The sequence below is a fragment of the Apis cerana genome, linkage group LG6 (assembly GCF_029169275.1).
Source record: "Apis cerana isolate GH-2021 linkage group LG6, AcerK_1.0, whole genome shotgun sequence".
NCBI classification, from domain to species: domain Eukaryota; kingdom Metazoa; phylum Arthropoda; class Insecta; order Hymenoptera; family Apidae; genus Apis; species Apis cerana.
In genome coordinates, this window is record NC_083857.1 from 5,152,131 (window position 1) to 5,165,400 (window position 13,270).

At 31.5% G+C, this 13,270-nt stretch overlaps 1 protein-coding gene and 1 long non-coding RNA gene across 16 annotated transcripts in view; one reads left to right on the top strand and one right to left on the bottom strand.

Moving 5' to 3' along the window:
- Positions 1 to 13,270, bottom strand: part of LOC107998282 (fibrillin-2) — a 152,549-nt gene that overhangs the window by 76,750 nt on the left and 62,529 nt on the right. For 5 of the 6 annotated variants that reach the window (XR_009830021.1, XM_062076061.1, XM_017057473.3 and 2 more), the window contains exon 2: positions 12,708 to 12,893. The exons of the other annotated variant lie outside the window; for it this stretch is intronic. Coding sequence is in view for 4 of the 5 variants with exons in the window: in XM_062076061.1 (XP_061932045.1) it covers positions 12,708 to 12,893 (186 nt within the window). In the remaining variant the exon portion in view is untranslated. The remainder of the gene's footprint in view (positions 1 to 12,707; positions 12,894 to 13,270) is intronic. 6 annotated transcript variants of the gene reach the window in all.
- The window catches only part of LOC107998285 (uncharacterized), a 69,195-nt gene continuing 57,161 nt past the window's right edge, over positions 1,237 to 13,270 (top strand). For 5 of the 10 annotated variants that reach the window (XR_009830026.1, XR_009830031.1, XR_009830029.1 and 2 more), the window contains exon 1: positions 1,237 to 1,775. This is a non-coding gene — a long non-coding RNA (uncharacterized LOC107998285). The remainder of the gene's footprint in view (positions 1,776 to 13,270) is intronic. The other 5 variants (XR_003697793.2, XR_003697794.2, XR_009830032.1 and 2 more) reach the window with 2 other exon arrangements.

Here is a 13,270-nt window from a genome sequence, read left to right on the forward strand (position 1 = left end):
CGTATTTTGTTATTTGATTATATTTAATAGAAAATTAAGTCTAAAAATTGTGTAGCAGAATTTAATTAATAAAAATAAATTGTCACAGAAATCAAATTAATATTAAATAATAACCAAAATTATCGAAAAAGACAAAAATCTTTTTATTTATTATAATAAACCATTGACTCTTTCATGACGTATATATGTGTACAGAATCAAATGACGAAATGAAATGGACAATTCTAGGAATTGGTTACGTTAATAAGGAACATTTGCCAGCAATATTTCTCGTTACAAATGACCATCATATATTCACACTAATAAAGACTTGATCGATTGACCCATGATTCGATTGACCACCGGTTAATATTTACAAATTACAGATTGCCAAAAGAAATAAAAAGTTTTTAACGAAACGAGAATGGCAAAGATGAAATAGTTCCTGATTCTTTTGTAGAAATAGTATTTTTGAAAAACGACGATATAATAACCATATATAAAAGCTACTATACTCATAACAAATACATTCGTTTTTTGTCTTATATTAACATTTTCTAAATATTGCCATTATTTATAATATAAAATTTGAAATCAATAATAATTTGTTTTACATTTTTTTTTGTTGAAGCAAAATAAATCAGAATAAAGGATCATTCAAGACGCTAACCATAACCTTAATCTGTTTCAATATAATTTTCTCTTTGCTTGATCATAGGAACATTGGATAAGTTTCATTATGACATATTTTTGATTGCAAAAGAAAGAGAATTTTGCAATAATTATATTTATTTGTTGTTTAAAGTAATCTAAAATATTATAGAAAGTATGCAAATTACGTAAATTTTTTCAGCTAATGCAACAATGCTAATATGTATCCATATTAATTTATGATTCAAATTTTTTTCTTTCTTATATAAACTTGAAAAATATATTAATATTTCGAAAATCACAACTATAAATTATTTAAATCATATTATAGAATGTTAAATCTATCTAATATATTTTTAAAAAAATTGCATACGTACTTTTCAATCAACGACGTTCCAAGCACTGAATCTCACTTTAACGAAATTTAGCAAATTAATTTATTATATTCTTCTATTCACTTTTATTAAACAAATATTCACATGATAAATACACTTTTATTTTAAAAAAACTAACATAATGCACCGATAAATGAATAAAAAGTATCCAGAAAGGAATCTACGAATAGAACAATTTTGCGCGGGAATTACGTCACAGATCTGAATAGACGCCATATTGAAAGAAAGACTAGTTTTATCCACTAAAATGAATACCATTCCATCTGGTGACATTGTCACGAAACTATAATATAATAATTAACCAATCAGATATTTCTTTCTGCTCACGACGAACGAATTACAAATCTCCTTTCATCTAACATTTGACTTCAAGAAACGACATCAAAATGGTGCAGTGAAAAAGAAAACGGTGAAGTGTGAGTTTCTGTAAAAAAATTATTCTTTTGAACGAGATTTTCGCAGTTATTTTAAAGTTTCTTGTTCACAGTATTGAATTGCTGAAGATCCAAGACATTTCTAAATGTTCGTTGAAAAATGTGACTTGGGAATTGTGGAAATACTTCGTGAAAAGAAAAATCCTTCAAGATTTTGAATTTCTATCGGAAATGAAAATGAATATGGACGAGTGTAAGAAAAAGAACAAGTTACAAAAGGACAATTATAATATTATAATGGTTATATAAATTGTTGGGGACTAATAAAGCAAGAAAGAATTGGTCGACATCGAGGTTATGTTCGAGAGTTAACAAGGTTAGTGAATGATTTTGCTTTTTTATTTTTTCGTCATCTTTAAAAAGAGAAGATTAGAAGTAGTATAAAATGGTGATAGACACAAGTAGCAGAAAAGATATGATGAGAGTCATAAATTTTATAGAGGAAAATTAAACGGTAGATTACTTTGTATGAGTATTGGCGAAAGATTATACTTAGCATTTTGGAATTAGAATTTTAGAAATATATTTTATAATAGAATAAAAATAAATTTAAAATTAAAGATAAATCGGTATAAAAGTGCTTCATCCATCAAAAAAAAAAACTAAAAACGTATACGTACAATATAAAAATTTAGAAGTATAATCTACAGTTTTTCTTGATATTTTAAATAGAAAGATAATAAATTAGAATAGTTATACAATACAATAGAATATTTTATTTTGCTAATCAAGTAATATTTGCTTTAATAGCAAATATATAGGAAAATAAGTTTTTTTTTAAATAAATAGAAATAAGATAATATAAAAAGAAAATTAATTATTAAATTTCATTCAATTTTTCATTATTATTTCAATAAAATTTAATATATCAAATTAATATTTCAAAAACATTATTTCAAAAGTTAATTCTATATTTCTATCTATCTAAAATCTATATTTATCTAAATATTAAAAAATAGAAAGGGAGTTAGCGAAATATAACGTTCTTCAAAATTTCCTACGAATCCCAATATTGAACATCCAGAATGAACAAAAAAAACTTGTTTCCCGTGCTTTGACCAGCTTTTATAAATCGTACTTTTAAATATCGTTGGAAATTCTGCAATATTGCATGTCGTTTCATCAAGGCACGAGTCACACATGCCAACAAATTAAAAAAGAAAAAAAGAAGAATACAATCTTTTTTTCAATGACGCGAAAATAATAATAAAATTCTATCAAATACGTGATTTAATTTATCAAAATTGTTTCGAAGATTCTACAAAATTAAGCATTAATCAAAAATAAAAAATAAAAGAGAAAAAATGTAAAAAACAAAACGATCAGATTTCATTATTCTATTTCAATATATGGCTTATAATTTTCGCTCTCCTTCAAACCCATTTCATTAAATACAACAGCACGATATCATTTAGAATCATTGTCCTCTAGGATTCGGTCGTGTAAAGTATTCTGTGTTGCTCGGGGAAACTCCAAACCGAGCGTCTCATCATAAATCCTTGTCTTCTTCGTCTCTATCTTTCTGTCAATCGCAATCCTGGTGTCTGGCTTTTCTCGTGTCATCGTCGGCTTTTTAGATGTGATCGCACTGACCAAACAGAATTTTAAGCCCTGGGTCATCGCGAATAACTGCGTCTACTTTCGAATTATGGCTCTCCGCGTTTTAATCGTTGACCAACCGCGATCGAGTTAGAATATATTGCATGAATATAGGTACAATATATATATATATGACAGATTAAATACGATATTAAATTAATGGTGCATAAATGATCAATAAAATTATAATATTTATGTTTTTTATGATTCGTGTTGTTAATATCTGTTTTAAATGATTGTTAAAAATTTTCGAATAGATAATTAATTATACAGACTGCATAGATAATTAATTTTTAGAATTATTATATTATAAATGGCACAATTTAAATGTGCGAGAAGTTTTTGTGTTGAAAACTATTTTGTTAAATTTTTATTCAAATTCTTTTGCCTTCAATGGAAATTGGTTTTTTTCATATACATTCTGCAAATAGTTCCTAGCCTATTGGACAAAATTGGTCCACATTGTTTGGCAATAAAGCAAAATGACCAAGATTTGTACCATGTTGTCACAATGTTAACGTCAGAATTGATTTGGACGTTTCGTTTTGAACGAAACGAAATGAAACGTGAATCGAAAACGATGAAATTACCTTGCAAAATTTATCGGAGGATAGTAGAGATGAATGAAATCTTTTTCGATAATGAAGAAGAAAAATGTAATAATTAAATTCATCATATTAACAATAAGTAAGTTTTATTTTTTCAAAGTTTACACAATTGTACAATTAGTTAATAAAAAAAATATAAAAAATATATTTAGAAATTTATAATATATTAAAAAGATAAATTCAAATTAAGATTAACCGTTAAGAACTTAGACTTATGTTTAAAATTAGCAAGTTATAGTCGGAAGTTGTTTGCTTCTCCATAAAATTTTTCCAATTTATTCCCGGAAACTAAAAAACTACAACTATTCACAGTAAAATGTTCAAAGTAATTCAACTTTTTCATGCGTGAAAACAATTTCTTATAACTCAGTGTTTCTCAACATTCCCGCTTCCCAAAGCGGAAAATTTCTACATTTTGGAGAGGCAATTAAAAGTATGTTGATTTAAAAATAAAATTCCACGTTCCTCTCATTAGATCATAATTTCGAAACATACGAGAAAATTGAAAGCGTTTTAATTTCTTTTGCGCCATATCTCTATCAAAATAAAAATTCTATATTATTCCTCCTTCTCCAAAGCACGCGTTTTTCAACTATTTCACAGTTAAAGAATTGATAACAGATAATTTCAAATATTTCAATATATCTTAAATCATAAAAAAATGAGACACATTGACCACAGGGGGTGGAGACAATATTCGAGCTATTTTCCAGAACTTGACCACTCATTATGCGAGGAAACGTTATAAGAAAAAATGGTTGAGGAATGGGACGTGAATAAAGGAGGATTGCGAAACACTGGTATAACCTTTTGCCCCGCGACAGTTTTACGAGCGGAAGGGCAAATAGAGTTTGACCGTTCGCTGGACTTAAAGATAAGGCGGGTACATTTTCTGTTTTCGTGCGAGTTTCGCGGTCCCAGCGGGGATTTCTTCATAGTCGGCCGTGTTGACAAACGAAACAGGCACGCCACTACGCCGTGATATCTCGGTTTCTTTGATGGCCAACCGCCGTCCAGGGACTTCTCGCGGGTAAATATGTGTGAGTATCTGTGCCTGCTCCTCGACTCGGCTCAAGTGGAATACCGTGACCCCTCGACCTTCTTTAAGGAGTGCTTCGATGAGTGGCCACTCTGTACCAGAGAGTCGATCCGGAAGTATATCGACTCCTCCTCTCTCGGTCATCCAACGTCTTTTCACAGATTCCAGGGCATTCTTGCCTTCTTCGCACCGATGTTCGTGGACTGTATTTATATATGCAAAAAGTGTGACGGATTTCGCGTGCAACGATATGTGAACAATAATTTCTCCGCTGATGAATACGCGTCTTTGTGATGCAGGTTTAAATGACGCATCGATTGCCTATTTTTGTACTCGAGATTGAAGGATATACGTCAAAAAGTACAGTGAAATCTTTCATTTTGAATGCTCTGGACGAACCGTGTGTTACACAGTTAGAATAAAAATGAAATTATCGCATCGAATAATTTAATAACGAATATATAATAAAAATATCTATTATAACAATATAAGGAAATGACGTTGGAAGGATGCTTTGGATAATTCTTTTTCTAATAATCCGATGGAAATTGTTAATTCCAATACAAATTTTACCATTCCACCGTAAATATCCGCGAATAACTTATCTCGTTAATTCGAGATACAATTTCGAAAGCACGGCCGATTTTTAATCGATACAACGCGCTTCGAGGCGGATTCCGCTGGTAATTAAGTCTGTTCATTCGGGAATGCAACGAATTATCCCCTCTGGTTGCTCGAAGGTGCGGGGGGAACAACTTAATGACTGCGTTGTGCTCCTCTGAACTCGCATGTTAAATTCCGGCTCAACGGGACGTCAACCAAGACGTCCCGCCGCGATACACAGCTTCCACCGCGTGCAATGATAACGGCATAATGGATCTTCCGCGTTTAATCTGCGATCTCGTTCGATTTACCCGCGCAGAAACCCCGTTTAACGCGCCTCCTCTTAATTATCTTTTATTTCGCGATGCGACAACTTTAAGCGAGCTGTACCCGTTAAAAGTGGAGGATGTTGTGGAACTTTGATGATGAAATCGGTTAACAAGAGGAGAAAGGGATAATATGATAATACGAGGTAACAAGCTTTTAATTTAATGAGAGTTGAATTTGAATTTGAATTGATTCTTACATATTTTTTATCTTTTTAATTAGAAAGTTTTATCTTGCTACTTTCGTAACGATGATACAGTATTTTCTTCGTTGTTTATAGATAGTTTGGTAGATATTATTGTGCACACAAGTAGTTATGGAAATTGAAAATTAAGGAAGCAGATATAACAAGTTCGCTTGTGAAAATGTTGGTCGTATCAAGAAGAATGTTTAAATACATTTCTCTTTTTAGCCTTTTTGTCAAAATTGAACCATCGTTCTCATTTATTCTTCTTCCTTCCGTTTCATCTTTAAATTTCGCATGAAACATGTTTTGGTTCTATAAACATTGAATTATATTGTATTTCAGATTAATTAATTGTCACGAACTTGTTTGAAAAGTCCTGCACGAAACTGAATTGAAAAAGTACGAGTGGACCACTTCTTTTTACTTGATTCTAGTACGACGTTTTTATCAGACGTACAAAATTGGCCACACTAGTACTTTGACTTTTATACACGAGCTACGAGTTTGAATAGGTTCGCCATTTTCCTCGACACAGAACTTTTATCAAGCACACCAGCTTCTATCGATTCTCATTTTCTATCGTTTTCCACGTTTGAAACGATTTATTTATTCTCTTAATTCTTATATTTCATCGTATATGCTCGTTTCCAAAAATTTCGTTTACATTTTATACAAATGTTTTCAAAATTCTCATACGTGTACGTTTCAAATATTGCCAATCAAACATATCGATTTAATTTACAATTAAATTTTCTATAATGAACGTTTAAATTTTATGCAGGATATCAGGTATTCGGTAATACGTACTTTGCCAATTATATATATATACACACACCAATTACAATTTATTATCAATTACGAATCATTCGTGTTAATAATCATTTATTTTTCGCAATAACAGATCCATTTGTTTTCACGTCTCTCTAAAAATTATCTCACGTAAATGACGATACGTACGTATAAAACGTTAAATCGCATATATACGACCTAAAAAATGCAGGACGAAAAACATTCTAAATCTTTTTCATTTTTGATTGGCGCGTCATAAACTCATATTAAACTCGTATTCCTGCGCGTGTATCATACACGAGGCGGGCGAATCATTTGAAAACCGAAATCGTGTTCTCGCGCGCGTAACACGCTGAAGCACTTAAAAGGATGTGAAAAGGCGCGCGAATGTTGGAACACGTTGTCGAAAGCATTGAAAGAGACACAAGCACCGCGGCCGCACATATGGAAACACGATATTGACCTGGAACAGTCCTCACCCCTTGCGCCGGTGTTGAAACATGCTTCCACGAAGTCTATAAGCAGAGTGTAATGGATTCATAGAAATTCAAATTAATTATCTACTTTTATGCCACGATTAACCCTCTCCACGCGCTTGAATTGTTGAAATTTAAGGCTGTGGCTTTAATTGTTCGTTAAATGGAAGATAAATTTGCGTATGCTTTCGTGTTTAATCTCGTCTTAATTGTTAATTGTTTGATCTCGTCTTGTTTGATTTGTATTTGTTTTTATTTAATATTAGACATGTTTAATATTAGACAAAATTCATCTCTAATATTTTTATATCATATCTACTTTCTTTACCTTTTATTTATTTACAAAAAATATTTCATTTATGCATAAAATTTCAATGAATAAATGATACCTATTTTTAGAATTCCGTAGAATAATTTATAAAAAATAAATAAAGAGAAACTACTGTATCTGTTATTAAAATATTAACAAATATTCAAAAATTGGCAAAAATGTATTCATTATTTCATATTTCATTAAATATACGATGTAACAGTTCTACTTTAATTCATATCAAAGCTCATCGGTTCGGAACAAACGATGAGAAATACTGAAAGCGCATTTTACAATATTAAACCGTCCCAGAAAATATGTATTTCAAGTTGAAACGAGCAATAAAAGATATAAATGAAAAATGTACAATCAAATGTAGAACGGTCTTTTAAAAAACGATATAACGATATGATTTTGTGATTAAAGTTGGGCAATATTCCGTAATATTCAGGAGAATCGGTTCAGGAGACATCGTCCTGCTTGATTAATTGACTCATCTAATTCCACCATCTTGGCTCGTTTAAAGAAAATGAGAGGAAAAAAGTTTCACCAACGAAAGAGAAATCAAGTTGACATTAAGCTTTTTTTCAGCTATAAACGTAGAAATTCTTTCAACTTGGAGGGAAAACTTTTCTTTAATCTTTCTCCAAATTAAACAGACACTGGCCGTGTTTGTGACAGGTTTTAATAAGGTTTAATATTTAATATTCTTCCAGTTTACTCTCACGTGTTTTACTAACGACCCAATTTTAAATGACGAGCGACGTTTCAATTAATTTCCCATTCTATTTTTTGCGTTTCGAAATACCGACCGTTTTTTTTTATTTTTTAGGGCATTAAACGAAAATTAAAGAAAATTTTATTCTTCTTCCAAGAATTAACCAACAAAGTTCGATCGTGTAATTATGAAGGATTAAGGAAATAATTGTTAAGTTTCCGGAGGATTTAATTTTTTTACTCTTTACATATTGTAAAGTAAAGGGAAATTAAATTTCATTTTTCGTATATAAGTAATCTTGATTGATTTTTTATAATAAAGAGGAACATTTTCACGTATGAAAGTAATAAATTGGTTATTTTTCAAAAGACCAATCGTAAAATTAATAATATCGACGTAATTAATATTATATTGATCGTATATAACAGCTTTCAAATTCCAAACATATTTTATAATTGTATAGATGCCTAATGGGTATCTAATTTGCATCTCATTAGTTGCTTTATTCCATAGTTAATATATCGTTATATTATGTAATGTAACAATTATTTTACTCTATAATATCCAAAAATTTACATATACGTAATTTTCAATTATTACAAATATAAGGGTGAAAATCAATGAAAATATTCTTGGATTCGAATAAATTTGTACAAACGAATATAACTCAAATAGCAAGAAATATAATACTTCTCAAACCGTAGATTATAATTAATATTGTAGATTCTTCTCTACGATTTATACGAAGTAAAATTCTTTTTCAGTGTGTCAGATTTGAAGATCGCTATAGCGAATCAATAAAGCTTCTCCTAAGCTGCTCTACATTCGTTTGTGAAGAGAGATTTGCTCGTACGCAAGCGTATTTTCGTCAATTTTTAATTGTCAGTACGTCATATCCTACTCTTAATTTTATCAACTCCTTGCCTTTGAATTTAACGAAACCTTTCTCAAACCAATAAAAAAAAAAAGAAAAGAAATCAACACGCGCCGTACGAATAATCTTAATCTAAAAATAATTCGCACGAGAACTTAATCAATTCCTCCCTTCGAAACGAACGCCGAAAGAATGGTGGTGGGCCGCCCCTTCATACACGAAAATATCTGCGATATCATCTCTTGGATACACCATTTCCAAGGAGCGTCGTGTCCACCCGTTTGGAAAGAAAGATGTCGCGTTGCTTTTCGAACGTAAAGCGCGAGACCGCGGCAATAAATCAAAGGGGAATCCCGTTGCTTTCGATCCGGGTTTCGAAGGAAAAGGGGTGCTTTTCAGGTCCACGGCTCCTGGGAGGTGTCTCGCTACGAAAAATCCATTCGTCATCCCCTCCAACACCCCCACATCGCCACCTTTCTTTCCCTCCTAGCTGCTTCCGTCTTCCAAACCACTCGCTTTCTATTCTTTTTTTTTTTTTCCCCCCTTTTCTTCTCCTCTCTAGAGCATCGTCTGAGAGCATTCTAGATTTTAGTCTTGGGAGAATTCTGGAAATCAATCGAGTTGTTTGAAAGGGTGTGTTGGAAAGTTTAGTTTAGAAGGAAGTGAAGAAGTAGTTTCCAGTTTACCGAGGGTTAATGCATCGAAGTTTTTACCTAAGGATTGACGAATGATCATTGACTGGTGGTACTTTTAACGTTAAACATCGGCAATAATAATATCATTTAGAATCGTTGATTTCGATTTTGCGATCAATTAGAATTAGAACGAATTGGTAGAACGATAAAGAGAGGTATTCGGTTAGATTTGGAAATTTCTTTCTTTTTTTTTTTTTTTGAATATCGATTATCGATCAATATATTTTTCGTGCCGCTTGATTACACGCGTAATTGACACAGCGTGATGAAAAAAGGAGCATTACATCGATCGATAATCGGCTGAACGTTTATTTTCAATCGGGCGACGAGAGCCAGCAGACAATGTGAAAAAGCTCTTAGATGCCGTGATTGATGAGGGAAAATTTTATTTCGAAAGTGTTTTGTTTGATATCGTAAAGAAGATGGTTGCGTTGGAAGAAATGTTGGAACTTCTGGTATTATGGAAATGGGGCGGATGTGCGTGATGGTGATAAGGAAAAAGCGATTGGAATTTTTTATAACCTTGTATCAAGGTTTCTTGGCTTTTTGGAGCGTGGTTTCGTGTAATACCGAAATGGAACTGCTTTTCGAGATAAAAATAATAAAGTTGAACAGGACAATTTATGTATCGTTGGTTTACGTAAAAGTTTATGAAAACTAATTGGTAAAATGTATATTTTTTTGATACACTAGTCGAGTTCTTTTCAAGTTTTATTTATTTATTTTTTTAATTCAATGTTTAAGATCACGCGCAGTTCCTGGTGATTTTTATGTACTTTATAATTTTTGCGATATTTAGAACGATATTGCCTGATATTACATGAAACGTAATTAACAATTTTAAAAATTTATTTTGAAAAAACAATTATTCAATCTATTGTTTAAATCCAGATTGAAAATGCAGGAATAATACAGAAACATTTCGCAAATATAAAAATAATATTTTGCGCAAATAATGGATTAATATAAAAGAAGAAAAATGTATTTTATGAAAATTCGTGTGAAAAAGAGCATCGATATAAAACGTTCGATAACCTACATTTTTCATATTCGTATTTAAAATAAATTTCGTAGAGTGCTTAAATACTTCGTTCAACTGTTTTGCAAATTCGCCGAAATGAAATAAAATATCGTATCGTTGCGAAGACGAATTCGAACTTGGAGAAAGGAATGCGACATGAAAAAATGAAACGTTATGGAATGAAATATTAAGATACGAAACTGTGTCGTGGAAAGTGGACGTAAAAAAAAAAGAAAAAATTATCTCCCTTTCAAACGAGATTATCGCGAGTCAAGTGGACTATTTGCCATATTATTACGTCGACATCTGGCAAGATGCTCGAATTGAGATACGTGTCATGTTATGTCGAGGAGCTGCTTCAAGTGTGGTGTCGAAACGCTCTTTAGATCACTTATATTTATAAAAGAGCATTAATAAAAACGAGATGTATCCAATTTTAATAGATTATTCGTATAACGTGGGTATCTAGCATACAAGGTGCATATATCACGAGTAAATTTTCCTTTTTTTACACTTCTGTACAACACCAACAAAATTGGCTAAAATAAATTTGAGAAAATCTAAAAGTGGAATTTAAAAATTTCAAAATTCATCGTGATCTTCGTTTTCATATTTTTCTATTCCTACATTTTTGTTTTCTTTAATCTTTTCTCACGATATGGAATACAAAACTTTTCGATTCTAAATAAAAGAAAAAAGATTTTGTAGTACAAAAAGTGAATCGAATATAAATTTCATAAATACATATTTAACATATTATAAAAGGATCTACATAAATATATCAACCGTAAAAATATTGCAATATAATCTATGCAAGATCATAGAAAATTCTCAAAAATCTTTTTCTAGAAAGGGAATTCTAAAAACTCTTTCGAGAAACTCGTCGTCAGTTATTTAAAAAAAAAAAAATAAATAAATAAAACGAAAATGTCATTCATAAAAAATACTATATTCCCCACGAAGCATCTCTTCGAACCTCGTCGAACAAATTTGAGTTTCACGAAGCAAACGATTCATCTATAAATAATACATCTCTGTTCAACGGCAATAATAACGAAGGCTCTGGTATAACGAAGATCTTCGTTAATTTCACCGACTTTCGTCCCGATTCACGCTCTTCTTTGTCAACGAAACGAGAACGCCTCGATGATACAGCACCGTGTCGTGGAAACTGTGAATAAATTGGTTGAGTGGCACGTCTATCTGGATAAATCGCGGGCAACACGCTTATCCCAGATTTCATACGTTTACCCTCCGCCTACGCAAACACGCGATGTCCACAAACACCCGGAAATTCGTTCGACACTCTCCGCTTCGATATTACTCCTCCTCTACTCGATAACTTCTCCTAAACCTATTCAAAGCGAATCTTTCCTTCCTTTCTTTTGTTTTCATGTGGACAGAGAAATTCCACTTTTCGAATTTATTTGTCTATACACGATGTCCGAAAACACAAAGAGGATACAAAGAAAATGAAAAGAGGAGAATATCGTTTTTCGCGAATAACGTTGGAAGAATTTTCATTGAGTGGAATTTTTATTGACGAGTATCGAAGAATTCCAAGATATTTTTGAAACTTTTTCATCTCTACGTTTGTTTGCGTTTAATATAGTTACAAGAGTGTGTAACAATTAAAATGTAATAAATGTAGAAATGGGTGCGTTGAACGGAAGAAGAAAGTTTTTAAATATACTTTCTAATATTTGATTAATTTTAGGTATAATTAACAAAACTATATCTGAAAATAATACAATATTAATTTGGAAAAATTCAATGGTAAAATGTTTCGGAAACGAATGTAAGAAGAAAGTGATTACTAATTTGCACTCTTATTGCAAAAAACGGATTGCCAAAGATTTGGATAATTGGACTTTTAGAAAAAGGAATAATTCTTAAAATTCTGATAATATTCGAAAAAAATAAAGTGACTTTATAAGAAAAATATTGCTCGCAAGAAATCTAGACTTGAAAAGAGTCAAAATGTTTAATGCATTTGACTTACCGTGAGGCACGCATTTCGGGATGGGATGATTCCAACCGTCCGCGGTGCAAGTCAGTATTTTATGACCCTTCAATCTACGGCCTGGTTCACACGAGTACACGGTCTGTAAAGTACCATCTTTAAGGACTCGTTCCCTCACTCTTCCCCATTGCGGCGCTTGCACCAAGGGACAATCCCCGAGAACTCCTAAAAGTCGAACGAACCACACCTTTAATCGTGCAGAAGCGTGCGAGAAAACGAGAGGTTGGACTATAATTTAATTGGGCAAATTTTATAAACTTTGCGAATGTTCTAATATTCGGGGAAGGAAATAGTTGGTAAGTAATTATGCGTGTATGAAAATGTATAAAATATTTGATTTTAATCTTTTGTAGCAATTGTTTCTTTGAGATATACGATATAGAATGAAGGGTTTCTGTATAATATTTTCTGCGATTAAAAAATTGAAATTAAAATAATCTGTAAAGGAGATGAAAGAGATTTGACAAAATGGTTTATTTATTATAAAAAAAATATGAAACATGATATAATTTATCTGTTATGTTCCAAAGCATCGTCTACAT